The following is a 12,918-nucleotide window of genomic DNA, read 5'->3' as shown; positions in this document are numbered from 1 at the left end:
CAGGGTACAGCCCCCAAGGCTGCTTTCGTGAGCTGGCATTGAGTGTCTGTAGCTTTTCCAGGTGCACAGTGCAAGCTGTCAGTGGATCTGTCATCCTGGGGTCTGGAGAACTGTGGCCCTACTTCCACAGCTCCACTAGACAGTGCCCCAGTGGGGACTCTCTGTGGGGGGGCCCAACCCCAATTTCTGCTTCACACTGCCCTAGTACTGAAAGCTCCACCCGTGTAACAGACTTCTGCCAGGACATCCAGGCATTTCCATACATCCTCTGAAATCCAGGTGGAGGCTCCCAAGCCTGAACTCTTACCTTTTGTGCACCCGCAGGCCCAACACCATGTGGAAGCCACAAAGGTTTGGGACCTGCACCCTCTAATGCAATAGCCTGAGCTGTACCTTGGCCCCTTTTAGCCATGGCTGGAGCTGGAGAGACTGGGTTGCAAGGTGCCATGTCCTGAGGCTGCACAGAGCAGTGGAGCCATGAGCCTGGCCCACAAAACCAAATTTCCCTCCTAGGCCTCTGGGCCTGTGATGGGAGTGGCTGTCATGAAGTTGTCTGAAATGTCTTGGAGGCATTTTCCCCATGTCTTGGCTACTAACATTTGGCTCCTCTTTACTTATGCAAATTCCTGCATCTGGCTTGAATTCCTTCCCAGAAAATGGGTTTTTCTTTTCTACCACATGGCTGGGCTGCAAATTTTCTAAACTTTTATGCTCTTCTTACTTTTTAAATATACGTTCCAGTTTGGGGTCATTTACTTGTTTATCCAAATAAGCTAGGCTTTTAGAAGCAGCCAGGCCACATCTTGAATGTTTTGCTGCTTAGAAATTTCTCCCACCAAATACCCTAAGTCATCTCTCTCAAGTTCAAAGTTTCACAAATCTCTAGAGCAGGGGCACAATGCCACCCATCTCTTTGCTAAAGTATAGCAAAAGTGGGCTTTACTCCACTTCCCAATAAGCTCATCATCTCCATCTGAGAACACCTCAGCCTGGATTTCACCATCCATATTTCTATCAGCATTTTTGTCACAACAATTCAACAAGTCTTTAGGAAGTTCCAAACGTTCTGTCATCTTCCTGTCTTCTTCTGATCCCTCCAAACTGTTCCAACCTCTGCCCATTACCCAGTTCCATAGCTGCTTCCACTTTTTCAGGTATCTTTATAGCAATGCTACACTTCTCTTGTACCAATTTTCTGTATTAGTCTGTTTTCACACTGCTATAAAGAACTACCTGAGATGGGGTAATTTATAAAGAAAGAGGTTTAATCAGCTCATGGTTCTGTGGATTGTATAGGCTTCTGTTTCTGGGGAGGCATGAGGAGACTTACAATCATGGCATAAGGGTGAACAGGAAGCAAGCACATTTTCACATGGTGGCAAGAGAGAGAAAAAGCAAAGGGGGGAGTGCCGCACACTTTTAAACCGTTGTATCTCATGAGAACTCACTATCATGAACAGCAAGGGGAACATCTGCCCCCATGATCCAGTGACCTCCCACCAGGTCCCTCCTGCAACACTGAGAATTCCAATTCAACATGAGATTTGGGTGGGGACACACAGCCAAATCATATCAAGAGAAATCTTTGAAAATAAAGATTTATGGACATAACTGCTTAATAGAGTGTTGGATATCTGTTCTTAACTCTGGATCAATAGGTAATTCTACAAGTTAATCCTTGCATATAGTGACAGCACCTACTCAAATGTAATATATTCTTAGGAGCAAATCCAACTTTTGAGCACTGAAATGTCCTGTCTGCAACATGTCTCTAAGCTGCTGTCAACATAATATTTTTTAAATGATATTGAAGGTAGAAATTTTTCCTGGGAAACTCAGATTCTCCCAAAAATATTCACAATTTGATTTATTTTTTTCAACAAGGAAATCATATCAATATCTAATTTGCATATTTTTGTGATTGCTTTTTATGTATGTATCCAGTATACAAAAAAAAAATGCATAGGTAGGTATTTGTTTGAGTATTTTTTTCAGGCTACAGGCTCATTAAGACATGACCAACAACACAGTTTTCCAGTGTTTGAATGTATCCCACAGGGAAAGGACATTCCTAAGTTCAGCAGCACTGCATAGCAAGGTGACTCTGCAGAGGAGATTTGTGAATGTCCCTGCTGATTGTAAATCCCTGATAAAAGCTGGGATTCCAGCTATCACTGGCAATATAATTCAAGTGATATTTTAAAACATGACACTAGGTTTGAGAGACTTGAGAGTTCAAGCCTTCCTTTTCAACTCCTGAAATGCAGTTCTGTTCCTAAATCCATTAAGTTGGCTGACCTTTTCCAAGTTATACATGAGAGATAAAGGTTTTCTCTCCTGCTGTAATACTTAAGTGCCCAGAGAGATTATTTACTATGGTAAAAGTGAAGTCTGATAGTAGCCATGTTAATTAGACTCCCAAAAGATGAATAAGGAGCCCTTCATGACTGCTTACAGGAGAATAAAATGGAACACAAACTAACAATTTTTTTAAGTCAAGTAGTAGGAAAATCCAAATAACCATATTTAGAGAAACTATGCTATACCAATTATAATTGTCTTTTCACTTCTCACTTTCTTTTAAGATTCACAGCAGAAGGGAGGCTAAAATTACTTTTAAAATGACAAAATGAATCGATAAATGCCTCTAGTTGTTTTCAAAAACACTCAATGAAATCTCCCACTTAGAGATTTCAGTGTGCCTGGTCTCTCATCACATATAAATCAACTAACTCTACCTTCTCTATGAAATCCATCATTTTCTTGAGAAGAATAAATGCATTATATGCCAAATTGTAAGCCCTCTACGAAGCTCTTTGGACAATTCCTCATTAGTTTCTCCCTCATATGTGTCTAAATGACCCTCTTCTTTCAGAGGAAGCTTGCATAACGTGCAGAGTTTACATATGCATAGTGGCTCTTATAGTCAAAGAGTCATGAATGCAAACGCACATTTTTGGATCATGCAGAAGCACTACAGATATTTAGGAGGCAAAGATCCTTTTAAGTCTTCATTTGTGGAGAATTTTATTAGATAACAAAGCTTCCTACTCCCCACCCCCATAACGATGTCTTCAGGAGAACCATCTGTCCTGTGGGTTGGTCATTCTAATTGTCCTGTTTTCTTTACTTCTAGAATGTATGTATATTTTCTAGAATATGTTTATGTTCTTTTCTAGATGCATGCAGAATACAGCAGATGGCCCTTCTGAACATGTAGAGGATTACCTCTGTGACCCAGAAGAGATGCCCCTGGGCTCTAGAGTGTGCAAATTACCATGCCCTGAGGACTGTGTGATATCTGAATGGGGTCCATGGACCCGATGTGTTTTGGTGAGATGATTAACCTTTTTATTAATGTAGAGTTTATTTAATTATTTGCCACTGAAGCTTTAAAGACATTAGTTTTTAAATATAATAACTTCAATGTAAAATCTGTTTGTTTGCCATATTTAGCAAAGCAAGGTGTGTCTTCTCTGCCACATCATTCTATGACTGTGCTATTTAAAGTCTTTAATGTTTCCTCTCACACTAGAACAGCTCCACCTCTTGCAAGCTTTACTAACCCATCATCCTAATCTAGCACAAAAGGCCTTCAGTTTGCCTTATAAATACACAGCATGTTAAAAACTGCAGTGGTGATAATGATTCCCTCCAGGTAAAAGGGAAAATGAATGAAGTAAAGGTACTTTAATGGTGTCAGGTTATTCTCATCCATTGCTTTTTGCCCAGTACCTTTTATTTAAATGGTAGGAATAATCTCTCACACAGTGGGAATACAGCAGCAGGGGTATTAACATTAAAAAGCAAAAGATACTGGGTAAGAAACTAAGTAGAAGAAGAAAGCTGTGCACCAATGAATCTCTCTTTACACACTGACTCTGTGTCTCTTTGGGCCTGGAAAGCCAGCTGAGAGTTTCAAATCACACAAAGCTTCTGTGTTTCAACAGCCAGTAGGGGCTCATCCACGAGACTCTGGGAAGAGAGTCATTTGAAACAGAACTGGCTGCTTATGTAAGACATTTGGCTTACCCATGGGCACCTTTGTAAAACTGTGCATTTCAAAAACAGCATCAAAAGCATGAGAAAAATAACTAATATGGAATTATTTTGTTGAAATACAATATAAAACCATTTCAAAGAGGATTTTATGGTGCATATTTTCCAAGGAGAAATTGATATTCCATTTCAGTGTTAAACATACTGATTAGCAGACAACTGATATAGCAGGAATAAAACAAAGATGGCAGTTGATTGGAATGCAAGTTACACTGTAATAAAGAATCAGCTGTTTCACAAGGATATACAATTGATTTTCTGTTCTAATTTCAAAGCATCAGATTTGAAGTTACATCAAATAATTGGGCTACATGCTACACTGTCTGTGTTTATAACAGTGAGTTTTTTTGTCAGATATTATATTATGAAGAGATTCCATTTTTATAAAAATAGGAAATATTGAACCCAGGCCCCTTCTTAAACTTATTAATAGGGATTTTAATAAAAGGAACCACTAAACTGGAACTTTGTCCAGTAGGTTTCTGTATTAAATGATCAAGGATAATCATCTTAGAAGAATTATTGAGGCTCTATTATTTATAAAAGAGAGTGGGTGAAGCATCTTTTGTGTTTCTGAGAGTTTGCCAATAGGAATGTTTGGATAGGAATAAAATTCAATGAGGTGAATAAACTGTGCTTCCTGGGCTTTATATTTCTTTAAAGAAAAACCTCAGAAAAATTAAATTTAACAGTTTAATTGAGCAAAGAACCATTCAAGAATCGAGCAGCCTCCCAAACCAGAACAGGTTCAGAGAGACTCCAGCACTGCCACGTGGTTGGAAAAGATTTTTGGGCAGGAGAAGATAAGTGACATACAGAAAATGATGTACAGAAGCGAGGCTCAGAAACAGCTAGATTGGTTACACCTTGACGTTTGTGACAAACAAAATGAGTAACTAAGGCAAAAGTCCCAATCAATCGAAGTTTAATAAGCCAGCTTTAGGACACATCTGGGAAAAAGCAAGGAGGTTTTCTGAAGAGGTGTTCAGGAGGTTTTATGTTTATACTTTCCCTTAAATGGGGCGAGGCACGTAGGAAGAGAGACAGGCATTAAGGCAAATAGTTATATTCCTGTGAGGCTTTAGTTAGTACCCCGTAATCTACATTTTACATAAGGTAAGGTGAATGTTCGAAGAGAAAAAGGTAATAGAGGAAGAATCAATTATGCAGGCATCTCTGGGTAGGTGGAAGAATGACTGATCTCCTCTTGTTTTTGTTCTGAACCTGGGAAAATAAGCTTGTGATTGATAGCATCAGTGTGGAATCAGACTTTAGTTTTGGGAGTTAGACTTAGACTGTAGACCTAAAGTTACAATTGGTATGTCCTTGTTTGTGGGAGGCCATGAAAGAATTTACCTATGAATCATCTATGGGAGCAAGTTATTCATGATGCCCGAGGCCGTTTATCTTTCCATGGGAATCTGGCATAATGCTAGCAATAGCTATTCATTTGGAAGAGAATGTTGCAAGATGGCCTCCAAGCTTACCCTTCCCTTTTGCATAGGGAGTATGAGATCCTGAGATTTTTTAAAAACTTTCCTTTACATTTGTCATATTTGAACATGATTTGAACAATTGGCCACATTTGAAACTCAGTGATTGCACAAGAGTAGGTTACAGTATGTTTACACATCCAAATAGGGTGTAGTTCACTATGTGTGAAGAAACCTTTAGGATGAACTTGAATGTAAGGAGACAGTGTTAGCCTAAATTTAATTTGACATGTTTTACCTTTAACTCACATTGTTTCTTCACTCAGGCCTTCATTAAACAGATACCAATTAAGCTTTTATTGTCTATCAGTAACGGTGTTAGGTAGGGAGAATATACAGCTATCTAAAACATAAGTCCTCTCCTAGTGCACTGCAGAAACGAACAAGACCTTTATATAATACACATTATGTCAAAACAGATAGATAGTGTTATTCCAGTGTGACCAAAGTGCAACGGAAGCAGGGGAGGAGGAAGCAATTATTTTAGGCCTTAAAAAGTCCATGGAGGCTTGTTCCTGGTTTCTTACTGTTCTTAGAAACCAACTGTTTCAGAAGACTGTACCAGTAGATGAATGGCAAGCCAGTCTTTTTAGATGTTGTCAACTGAAGAATGACAAGGTTCATACATTTAGAAAGGAGAGCTTTACATCTCATAAAGGGTTGCAGCCTGCGGGTGGCCATCCTGACAGGCTGGGAATCATAGCTGCCAGCCAGAAGCCAGAAATAGACACTTCTAGGGAATGGAAAGGGAACAGTAATTTGTGTTGAGCAGGGTGACCAAATATACATATTTAATAAGCTATATGAGGAGTCATGAATATTTATAAAAAGCAAAGAGTATGCATGTGCAATTGAGCTTTATGCCCCCTCATGTCCCACGTACCAAAAATGGTGGCATTAGCATGATCCAAGGGTGGGATTTTCAGTGCTCTAATGTCAAAAGGTGAAACAGAGGTCACAGAAACCCTTACTGTACATCCTCCATGGACTACCCAGAACCACTCCTTGGTCAGTGGTTTCTTATTAGGAAGAAATGCTGGTTGGTTGTTTTGTTGCAACCATAAAAGGGAGAGGCAGTGTCAGGCTGTAACCACCCATGGGGTTCTTCCTGCCTGCTGCACAAATAAAGACCAGGGTATTGCAGTAAAGAAAGAGTTTAATAGACATAAGGCCAGCCATGCCACATGGAAGATGGAGTTAGTACTCAAATCAATATTGTCTAAGGCTCCTAGGTAGGGGTTTTTCAAAGGCAGTTTGGGGGAAGGGGTGGGGCTGCCAGGGAATGGGTGCTTGCTGCTGATTGGTTGGGGCAGAGATGAAATCACAGGGGTCAAAGCTGTCCTCCTGCGGGCTGAATTCTTCCGGGGGGCGCACAGGAACTGGGTTGGCAGGTCCAGGTAGAGCCCTGGGTGTTAGACATGCAAAAAAATGGAAAAGATATCTCAAAAGGCCAATCTACTTTAGTGGTGTCATCTGCAGGAGTAGCTAGCAATCATTTATGTCTACACCTTAGCAGAATTCAGGTTCCTCTCCTCTCCCAGCCTGATGGACTTTCATTAGCTTTACAAAGGCACTTGAGTTTGGGGAAAAGCCTGTTATTTAAACTATAAAGTAAATGTTTCTTGAAGTTAGCTCACCCCGAAAACCCAGGAATAACTAAGAGAAAAGCGAGATGAAGGTGGGTTAGATCAGATCTCTTTTACTGCCATAATTTTCTGTTATAATTTTTGCAAAGGCAGTTTCAAGACAATTGGTTGATCAGGTGCAGAGTGAGTTTTTCCAAAGGGCTTGTTTCTGTATAACCCTTAGGGAAGAAAGCCTAAAGGCTGAGAACTCAGTTTTCAAGGTTTCTCTGTGGTCCCTATGGCCAACAAGGGGTCCATTTGGTCAGTTGCAGGTCTTAGAACTTTATTTTTTTTTCTCAACTCTAAATTAGGAATTAAAATTAGAATTTAGAATTAGAATTGTTTATATGCATGTATATGTGTGCATCAGGAAAAGGAAAGTCACTAACACCTAGTCATTTAAAGTTATTCTTAAAATGTCTTTTAAGGCCCAAAAGACTATACATAATCCACAAACATATAATTATATATATATAATACACATATAACTTTATATATATAATAGCATAATAATTAATATGACCACCATATGTGTGGCTGTGTATAGGTGTGAGGTGATGTGTGTATTAACATTTGACACATGGCATCTCATAGCTAGATGGTACATCAAAATCTCATTCAACACCTTCATTTTATACATTGAACAACTGAGGCATAATGAGGTTGACTGACTTTTCTGAGTTAGCCAGTGGCCCAAATGTTCTAACTCCTGCTCCAGTGCTGTCTCTAATATACCAGTTGTGTAGCTGAGTATTCACCTTTCTGAGAATTTGTACTCTTCTTTTTAAGCCTTGCAATCAAAGCAGTTTCCGGCAAAGGTCAGCTGATCCCATCAGACAACCAGCTGATGAAGGAAGATCTTGCCCTAATGCTGTTGAGAAAGAACCCTGTAACCTGAACAAAAACTGCTACCACTATGATTATAATGTAACAGGTACATGGATCATCATCTGATCACAGAGTTAAGTCCAAATCCTGTGTCTGTCAGCTCTGAAGCATTCCTGTCAGTATAGTTCATCTCTATCTGTGTGCCTTTTGGATATGCTGCTTACTTTCCCAGAAATAATTACATATTAAATGACAGAAATACTTATCTGGGTTTTTTTTTTAGTAAACACTAAGATAGAGGAAATAAAAATGTCACACAGACACTAGCCCTTAAAGTAGGTTGTGAATATGCTAAATGTTCCTACATAAGACAACCTCTCACTTTGGGAAGGTGAATCTAAAATATTTTCGGCACAGGTATCAGATTTATTCAAAAATGTCTTTCTTTTTCAGAAGATGCTTAATTGCTAAAACATACTGGGGCAACAATTCATGAGGTGTGAGCAGTTTATAAACATGATTAGTCAGCAATCTTAAACTTGCCAAAGATTATAAATCAATGCTATAAAAGGTGCAGGTAAAAATTGATGAGTATTTTCAGAAAAACAGATTTATTATAAGTTGCATTTTTCCCCTAAAACTCATTTAATACCATCAAGGTGCATACTCTAGGAGACAAAATCTTTTATTGGTTTATATGAATTGGGACGACACGAAAGCTTACTTTGGAATTTTTCCCAAGTAATTTTCACTCTGAAACAAACTCAAGAAACTGTACAATGACACATAACAGTCATATTGGCTTTGTTTCTTTTGGTTTTTCTCTTCAGTTTCCTTTGATGATATAAAAAAAATCAAAGTTATCTGGGATGTGCTATGTTACCCAGGGAAAGAGGTGTCTTTTATGTCTTCTTGCGAAAGACATAAGAGAATTAATAAATATGGCCAAAGTGATTTTTATCACTTTAATAAACGTATGCATTTTCTTGCATTCTAAATATGGATAGGAAACAAAATGTATGTTTTATTTGAATATAACTACACAGTTAAAATACCATCTGTCACAATTATGATTATTTGGCTAAAAGTAATGCTAAGATTTTAAATTATATTTTTATTGGGAAAGAAAGTTTTTAAGTGACATTGATCTGTAGGCCAAAGCCATTTTTACAGTGTCACCAAACGGCTAGCTATCAAGATTTTCGAGTAGACATCTGCCTTTAAGAATAATCCCTGTAGCTATGTGCAACCCCAGCAATTCCATTTGACTCCTGATACGTTCAAAGCTGGGACCCATATGCTCTGCATGGGGGATGATTGATTATGGGGCTTAGGAAGCAGTTGTGAATTAAATATGGGATTCAGGTCATCAGAGTTTCATTTGAAATCTGTTTCATACTTAGCCTTCTGTTCTGATGGGCTTCCCTTTTTTTCAGACTGGAGTACATGTCAGCTGAGTGAGAAAGCAGTTTGTGGAAATGGAATAAAAACAAGGATGTTGGATTGTGTTCGAAGTGATGGCAAGTCAGTTGACCTGAAATATTGTGAAGCGGTAGGTGGATGCTGTGTTATATCTTCGCGAGTAAATTCTTCCCTAATAATTTCAATTCATGCTGAGCCAAGTGACCCATGCTCCATGCAGCTCATTGCCAGCAGATGTTTTTCTGCACTATTCATAGGCTAAGTATGTTCTTGAAAAGACACAATGTCCAACACTACTGATTCCTACATATAATTTCCTGTATTTTCTTCTGCTTGGAGCCCAAAGGTATGCTAATTAGCCTATTCTGAAAGAAATGCTTGGGGAACAACACGTAAGGTGAATAAAAGCAATAAATTTTAATCAGACTACTTATCATCTTTGTAATTTGATGTGAATTTTGTGTAGTGCCTGGGACACCTGCCAAGGTCCATCATTTATTCTCTTTGTTGCTAAACATTGATCACATGTGGTTTCATAGCAGATTTTGATATTAGGATCTAATACCCCGCTGTGACCATCTAAGTACTCAGGTCTGATTAAGAGAAAGCCTCAAATTCAAACAGAGGAATGAAGTCAGCCATTACTATCTTCTAGGTACAGAGAATTGTAACTGGTATTATCTAATTGATTAAAGTAATGTCACACCTAGATGTGAGCTTCTGAAATGTGAAGAAACATATTTGTCCTTTCTTAGTTTTAAAGAAGCTACACTTTATGTTGTAATAATTTTATCTAATTTCCATACCAAAAACGTGACAAATGTTGACTCTCCATGCATCTGAGGTCCACTGGGTCAAATACCAACCAAGATAAGTAGGAGCCTCAATAGATCTGGAATAGACTAGAAGTGGTTTGTAACCTCATTAGAGTTTAGTATATACAGTCACCATGTGTCTTCTGTCTACACATCCTGGGGTTATTATAGCCCACAGTAAATTGTTCCTATACCTAGGGGAAAACTCTAAACAGAAATATTTTAATTCATTTGATATGTTTATCATGTGGACCTAACTTAACTTTCTTACATCTCCGTTCATGAGAGCAGAGCACCCACATGTGTTGAAAACACAAATTTGTTTAGTTAATAAATGCCTCCTGCAATAACCTTGTAACGTTACCTAATGTATTCATTACGTAAACTTGAATAATTGGAAATTTCACACTTGAATCATTTTAGTTTCGTAACCAATAACATTGAAGCAATATAACCATTATAAGAATAATGTCAGTATTGAGCCGGGTAGGGTGGCTCAAGCCTCTAATCCCAGCACTTTGGGAGGCTCAGTCGGGCGGATCACCTGCGGTTGGGAGTTGAGGACCAGCCTGACCAACATAGAGAAACCCCATCTCTACTAAAAATACAAAATTAGCCGGGCGTGGTGGCACATGCCTGTAATCCCAGCTACTCAGGAGGCTAAGGCAGGAGAATCGCTTGAACCCAGGAGGCAGAGGGTGCCATGAGTCAAGATCACACCATTGCACTCCAGCCTGGGCAACAAGAGCAAAACTCCATCTCAAAAAAAAAGAACATCAGTATTAATGAAGATAATGGTCATATACTGGCTGGAGAGCTTGCTGTGATCTTCTTCTGGTTGATTAGTATGTCCTTTTTTCTGCAAACATAAATGTACTCCTTGGTTGGAATGAAATATAAAATAAATGAGAGCTTTGGGAAAGCTGAAACCTAAGCATACATGACCAATTTTAAACCATTTCATATGATTAAAGGACAAAGCTGGAAACCGAATTCTTGATTTCTTACATCGAATATGAGTAAAAACCTGGGAAATAACTAATTTTAATTATATGGGAGCCTAGATGACTTTAAGCTTACATGCAAATAAATATTACAATATTTGAATGTTGCATGGCAATTAGGGACTCCTAGTTTTAACATTCTAGCAAACACTGTCTTCAAGGACTTAAAATTCGACTGTGCAACCCTGCATTCAGTGCCACATCGGTAGGTAACACTGGCTGCTTCCCTAACAGCCACAAAGAAAGATGGCATTATTATCCAACCAAGAGGAAAATTAGAGTTAAACCTAACTAGCATTTATGTAGTATTTTTATCTTCAGTGTTTTTCAGACATTTACTCACTGGATACCTAGTAATTGGTTTTTTCTTTCCTATTTCTTAGATTTTTGAATAGATTTCTTTTTAATTTATTTACACACACATTTAGGTAAATGAGAGAGCGAATTAAGAGATATGATCAATGTAAGGAAAAAAGTAGTACAGGACTGAAATGTGTAAGTGGTGGATATGTAAGTCAGTAATAATTGAATCCTGTGATTCAAACTCTCCCCATGAAACTATTATTTACCTTAAATGTAACACTTATTTTTATCATATCACCTCAAGATTCCTATGTCCAACCTCCCATGACTTTTAAGAGGCTTTATGAGGCTTCAATTGAGTGATATGGTAAAAGTTTTCATACCAAATAGTCAGCTCTGTCAAGTATTACTGGTGTAGAATATAATGGGAGTGCCTGCAGAGAGATGTATTACACAAAGTTTTGATCTGATCCTCTCTCAGTGGATAACTTAGAGCTAAGAGCTATACTTGAAACACAACGTCATGTTTCAAAATAAATTTTTGCCATTATCTGCTGTATAAATTAGAAAATATAAACTTTTCTTTCATGCAGAAATAAAAAAGGTCTTGGAAATTCCAAGAATTACTAGTTTTAAAAACTTATATTCTCCTAACAAGCTCTTACATTTTCCTATTTCTTTTTCTTTCTTTTCCTTTTTTTTTTTTTTTTTATTTTGGAGACAGAGTCTTGCTCTATTGCCCAGCCTGGAGTGCAGTGGTGCCATCTCAGCTCACTGCAACCTCCACGTCCTGGGTTCAAGCAATTCTCCTGCCTCAGCCTCCCAAGTAGCTGGGACTACAGTCATGCACCACCAATCCCAGCTAATTTTTATATTTTTTTTAGTAGAGGTGAGGTTTCGCAATGTTGGCCATCATGCTTTCAGGTGATCCGCCCACCTCGGTCTCCCAAAGTGCTGGAATTACAGGCATGAGCCACCACACCCGGCCAACATTTTCCTATTTCAATACTACTTTGTACCATAGAGATTTTAAATGTTGGAATATACAGTAGAAGAATTTGAAACCTCATCTTTTATTTTTAAAGCAGAATATTTAAGTAATGGAACCCAAATGCCAATAAAATGGCACAACATTATTATCTGATGAGAAGGTTTGACACCAACATAACTGAATTATACCACAGTTAAGTTTTAGAAGTGAAAATCTTTCTTTTAAAAAATGCACATAAAATATTCATAATCAAAAAAAAACTTTGGCGACCCATATTTCTTTTTTTAAAAGATAGCTGATATTTTATATTATTTCAATACATGATATCATTAGTTTTGAGTATGAATTTCTGTTTAGAACCTTTTCCTTTTGCTTTTC

The 12,918-nt window shown here is 38.1% G+C and overlaps 1 protein-coding gene across 1 annotated transcript in view; it reads left to right on the top strand.

Annotated features, from left to right (window-relative positions):
- Positions 1-12,918, top strand: part of THSD7A (thrombospondin type 1 domain containing 7A) — a 468,774-nt gene that overhangs the window by 418,419 nt on the left and 37,437 nt on the right. The window contains exons 17-19 of the mRNA XM_004045112.4: positions 3,180-3,333; positions 7,967-8,111; positions 9,442-9,557. Coding sequence (XP_004045160.3) covers positions 3,180-3,333; positions 7,967-8,111; positions 9,442-9,557 — 415 coding nt within the window. The remainder of the gene's footprint in view (positions 1-3,179; positions 3,334-7,966; positions 8,112-9,441; positions 9,558-12,918) is intronic.

The sequence above is a fragment of the Gorilla gorilla genome, chromosome 6 (genome assembly GCF_029281585.2).
Source record: "Gorilla gorilla gorilla isolate KB3781 chromosome 6, NHGRI_mGorGor1-v2.1_pri, whole genome shotgun sequence".
In the NCBI taxonomy this organism is placed as follows: Eukaryota; Metazoa; Chordata; class Mammalia; order Primates; family Hominidae; genus Gorilla; species Gorilla gorilla.
Note: the sequence above shows the minus strand (reverse complement) of the source record. Positions and strands in the feature narration are given on the sequence as shown.